Genomic DNA, 4,456 nt, shown 5'->3' on the forward strand with positions numbered 1-4,456 from the left:
CCCCCCCCCACTGTTCTATCCTCCGCCCACCCACTCTCTCCACCGCCCCTGCTATCCACCGCCTCTGCTGCCCTGCTACCCACCGGCTGTTTTGTCTTGTTGTCACTTAAGATCTGTAACTGTGCAGATCTTCAGAGGCATGTAGTCATACCCAGTGTAGAAGTAAGGCCAAACTGTGTCCCAAGGACAGTCGCTAAACATATGCAGAAGGGACTTATCCCTCAAATTGTAAAACGAAACCTCATGCATTTCAGAGTCTAAAAAAATCCCAATCCTATTAGGTGGTGTTTCGGGTTGAATATAGATTTTCTTAGGGCCCGATACAATATAAGTTTTCAAATTTTCTAGCCCAACTCCCCATAATCTGTCCTGCACTGAGAACCGTTCATTGGACTCTTCATTCATGTTCCTGGTAAAAGGCTCTCTATAGACCCCCAGGATCCATTCCTTCTTCAGTTCCACATCAACCTCCCAGTATTGTCTGCCAGAACTATATCCCTCAGATCCTAGAACAGCAGGGACAAAGCAAAATCTTCTTGGGCTATAGGTTATTAACCCCAAACTCCCATATGTAACAGTTTTCTTATCCTTTGAGACTATAAGACTATAGCTTGCTGTTTCAGGATCCAGAATTACATCAACTTGAAATCGCTTGATAATTCTGTCTAAGTCAGAATACTGTAGAGGTAACGTGTAGGCATACCTTTTCAATTTTACTAAGGCAATCTCAGGCTGTCTTAAGGGTGTGTATCTCTCATAACAATCTTTAACACTTGCCAGCAATGCCAGTTCTGATTTTACACACTGGCTCTTGAGATCTTTCAACAGACTCTTTAATAAAGAGGTGTGATCTGATAATTTCGCTAGGTTTTCGTTTAATTTGGCTAACCCATCCATCTCCTCATTTTGTAATTGCCCAAGAATCTTCTCTCGTTCATTCTGGAGAAACAATCTATTCTGTTCATATTGAGACCTCATTTCTGCTCTTCTGTCTTCTGCTCTTCTTCTCAGTTCTAGTGATCCTCTCCTTTGTGCCACAATTGCTTTCTGGACTGGCTCCACCATCTCCCTCCACAGCTTAATGTAACAGTCAATTTGTTTCCTATGGCAGAGGGTAGCATTCTCCATGGGCCAAACAAAGCGACTCGGGTAACTGGGGGGGAGGCTGCGCAGTGGACAGGAAATCTGTTGTGGTTCTCTGAATGAAAGCTTTCCTTCTTTCCTTCTGCTCATTCTTTTGGGGGACAGAGTGGCAACTTCAGTCAACTCACCTGGTGGCTGATTACTCAAAATATTCCTTCCTGGACAGTTCAAATGACAAGAAGGGCAGGTTACACTACCCTTTAGGTCATTCCTGGACACACTGATGCAGGAGAGACAAACTTTATGCCCACACTCCATGGTCACCGGGTTCTTGAAGTATTCTTTACAGACAGGACAGTGAGCATCTGCTTGAAGATCGGCCAGCTCTGCAGCAAGCTCCATTGAGCCCTAAGATTTGTGGAGAGGATACGCTGCTTCCAGAAAGCCTGACTCTCTGCAAAACCTGCAAGCACTGGTCCTCCCTTAGCTCTGGAAGACTGACCAGCTTTTAGCTTCACCGCCTTGATGATGGTCTCTAAAAACTTGCTTAGTCCTGTGTACCTCAGCACCAGAGTCAGATGGCAGAGTCCAGCCCCCACAGCCTACTGTATATCAGAACAATTCGACAAGGCTGTTGCCGTCCCAGCTCAGGGACCTGAAGTCCAGCGAAAGGTGCCTCACATCCAAGGAATTAAATGCTTCCTGTTGGTGAGATAAGAGACAGGAGTTTAAAAAGCTGGCTTTGTGATCACCAGTGTACGAAAGTACCCACATAAGAACCCAATGCAGACGGGATCAAGTTCAGTCCCTGAGATCCACATCATGGAAGAAACCAAATCTTGAAACTTGTCCTTTGACCTCCATGGCAATGCTTATGTGCACATACTTTTTTCAGAGCACACATATTCACACATTTACACATGCACAAAGTAAATGTCAATAAAAAATGATGAGTGCAAAAATCATTGGGTAAAAGTTCATGGACTGAAGGTATTTCAATACAGGGAAATACAGGGCATTTTTACTGCAGAAATTTAACTCATAAATAAGTTATAAAACAAAAACAACCAGAGATCTGGGACGTGAGAGACTCTCAGGACTCAAAGGGAGAGACCTTAGATGAAAGGTCCCTCTATGCCTGACAGTAGGGAGAGGGAACTTATAGAGCCTACCTCCCACAGGAAGACAGGACATCAAGTGAGGGATGGGGGTTGCCATCCCACAGTCACATCTCTGACCCATAATTGTTCCTGTTTGAAAAAAATTACAGGTTGGAAATGGAGAGGAGCCTGAGGAAAAGAAAGTCCAGCGACAGGCCCAAAGTGGGATCCAGCTCAAGGGGAGGTCCCAAAGCCTCACACTATTACTGAGGCTCTGGAATACTCACAAAAAGGGACATAGCATGACTGCCCTTGGAAAGACTCAACAAGCAGCTGAAAGAGTCAGATATTTGCACCCAACCAATGGACAGAAGCATCTGACCCCTGTTGTTGAATTAGGAAAGGCTGAAAGAAGATGAGGAGAAGGGTGATCCTGTTGGAGGACCAGCAGTCTCACTTAACCTGGACCTCCGAGATCTTTCAAACACTAGACCACCAAACAGGCAGCATACACCAACTGATATGAGGCCACCAACACACATAAAGTAGAGGACTTCTGGGCCTGAGTTCATTCAGAGATGATGCACCTAACCCTCAAAGAGACTGGAGGCCCCAGGGAGTTTAGAGGTCAGTTCAGGTGGGGGGCATGTACATGGAGATGGGGTGGGGTGGGGAGGAAGTGTGGGATGAGGAGCAGTCAGAGGGTAGATGGGGGTCCGGGAATGGAATATGAAGTGTAAAAAAATAAAAATAAAATAAAACAAACAAATAAACAAAAAATAGCACCACACATGCTGGGAAGTGGTGGTTCATTCCTTTAGTACCAACCCTTGGGAGGCAGAGGCAGAAGGATCTCTATGAGTTTGAGGCCAGCCTGGTCTACAGAGCTAGTTTTAGGATAGCTGAGGTTACACAAAGAAACCTTGTCTCAAAGGAAAAAAAAAAATCAAAACAAAACAAAAGCAAAAGCAGCAACACAAGTTGGCAAAATTGCCCAGTGGTTAGAGCACTGGCTCTTCTTGCCAAGGACCACAGTTCAATTCCTAGCGCTCACAGGAACTGAACTATAACCACCTACAACTCCATTTCTAGGGGACAGGCCTTTCAGAATCAGTGTGTCCTCTCCCACAACCTTTGTTCAGGGCTCAATGGAGCTTGCTGCAGGGCCGACTGATCTCCAAGCAGAGGTTTACTGTCTTGTCTGTAAGGAATAATTCAAGAACCCAGTGACCATGGGGTGTGAGCATAAAGTCTGTCTTCTGCTGCATCATTGTATTCTGGAAGGATCTAAAGGGTAGTTTACCCTGTCCTTCTTGCCACTTGAACTGTCCAGGAAGGAAGTTTTTGAGCAACCATCAGTTAGTCTGAATTTGGGGGACAGCAGGCACACTTGTGGTACACATACATACATTCAAGCAAACCACCTATACACATAAAATAAAATGAACAAATCTAACATAACAACAAACAAAACAAAACACAAAATCCAGCATTATAAGCCAGGCTTAGTGGTACATTCCTGTAACTGCAGATTTGGGAGGTAGAGACAAGAGGATTCCCCAATTCTGGGAAGAAGGCCTAATCCCCAGTCAAAACTGGGTTCAATCCCCAGAATACAAAGGCCAGATGTAGTGGCTTGCCATTTATAATCCCACCTCCCAGTGAGATGGGAAATGGAAGCAGGAGAGTTGACTCAAGCTTGTGAGTCAGCAAGCCTGTAGGACTCTGTGTAACGAAACAAGAGACCCTGCCTCAGAAAACAATGGGGGGTGCATGGAGTGGGGCACAGACTGGAGAGATGTCTCAGCAGTTAAGAGCACTTGCTGCTCTCTCAGAGGGTTCAATCCTAGCACTTGAAATGGAAGCAAAAAAGAAGAAAAACAAGTGTCCCCCATTCTAGGGAATCCAACTCCTTCTTCTGACCTCTGCAGGCACTAGGCACATACATACATGTGGACAAAATACTCACACACCTATACTAAACAATGAAAACCCAAACATCCCAGGTGGTGGGTTAACAAAAGGGCTTCACAGCTTAAAGCACTTGCCTTCAAACCTGATAACCTGAGCTTAATCCCTGGGACCCACGTGATGGAAGAAGAGGACCCACATTGCAAGCTGTCCTCTGATCTCCACACCTGGGCCATGGCACGCATACACCCACACATATATACACATAAATTAATAAATACAAATTCTTTAAGGTGGAAGGCAGAGCTGGATGTGGCAGCCACCTTTAATCCAGTACTCAGGAGGCAGAGGCAAGCAGATCT

General features: G+C 45.3%; 1 protein-coding gene across 1 annotated transcript; it reads right to left on the bottom strand.

The window, feature by feature from the left end:
- Positions 1–102: 102 nt before the first annotated feature.
- Positions 103–1,485, bottom strand: LOC116071428 (tripartite motif-containing protein 60-like). The gene has a single exon (XM_031342925.1). The coding sequence runs from the start codon at positions 1,483–1,485 to the stop codon at positions 103–105; it is 1,383 nt and encodes a 460-aa protein (XP_031198785.1).
- Between the last annotated feature and the right edge of the window lie 2,971 nt (positions 1,486–4,456).

This window comes from Mastomys coucha, unplaced genomic scaffold, assembly GCF_008632895.1.
Source record: "Mastomys coucha isolate ucsf_1 unplaced genomic scaffold, UCSF_Mcou_1 pScaffold22, whole genome shotgun sequence".
NCBI classification, from domain to species: domain Eukaryota; kingdom Metazoa; phylum Chordata; class Mammalia; order Rodentia; family Muridae; genus Mastomys; species Mastomys coucha.

Excerpts from the sequence above, each read along its gene's own strand:
- LOC116071428 (XM_031342925.1), bottom strand. The coding sequence starts at position 1,485 with ATGGAGCTTGCTGCAGAGCTGGCCGATCTTCAAGCAGATGCTCACTGT.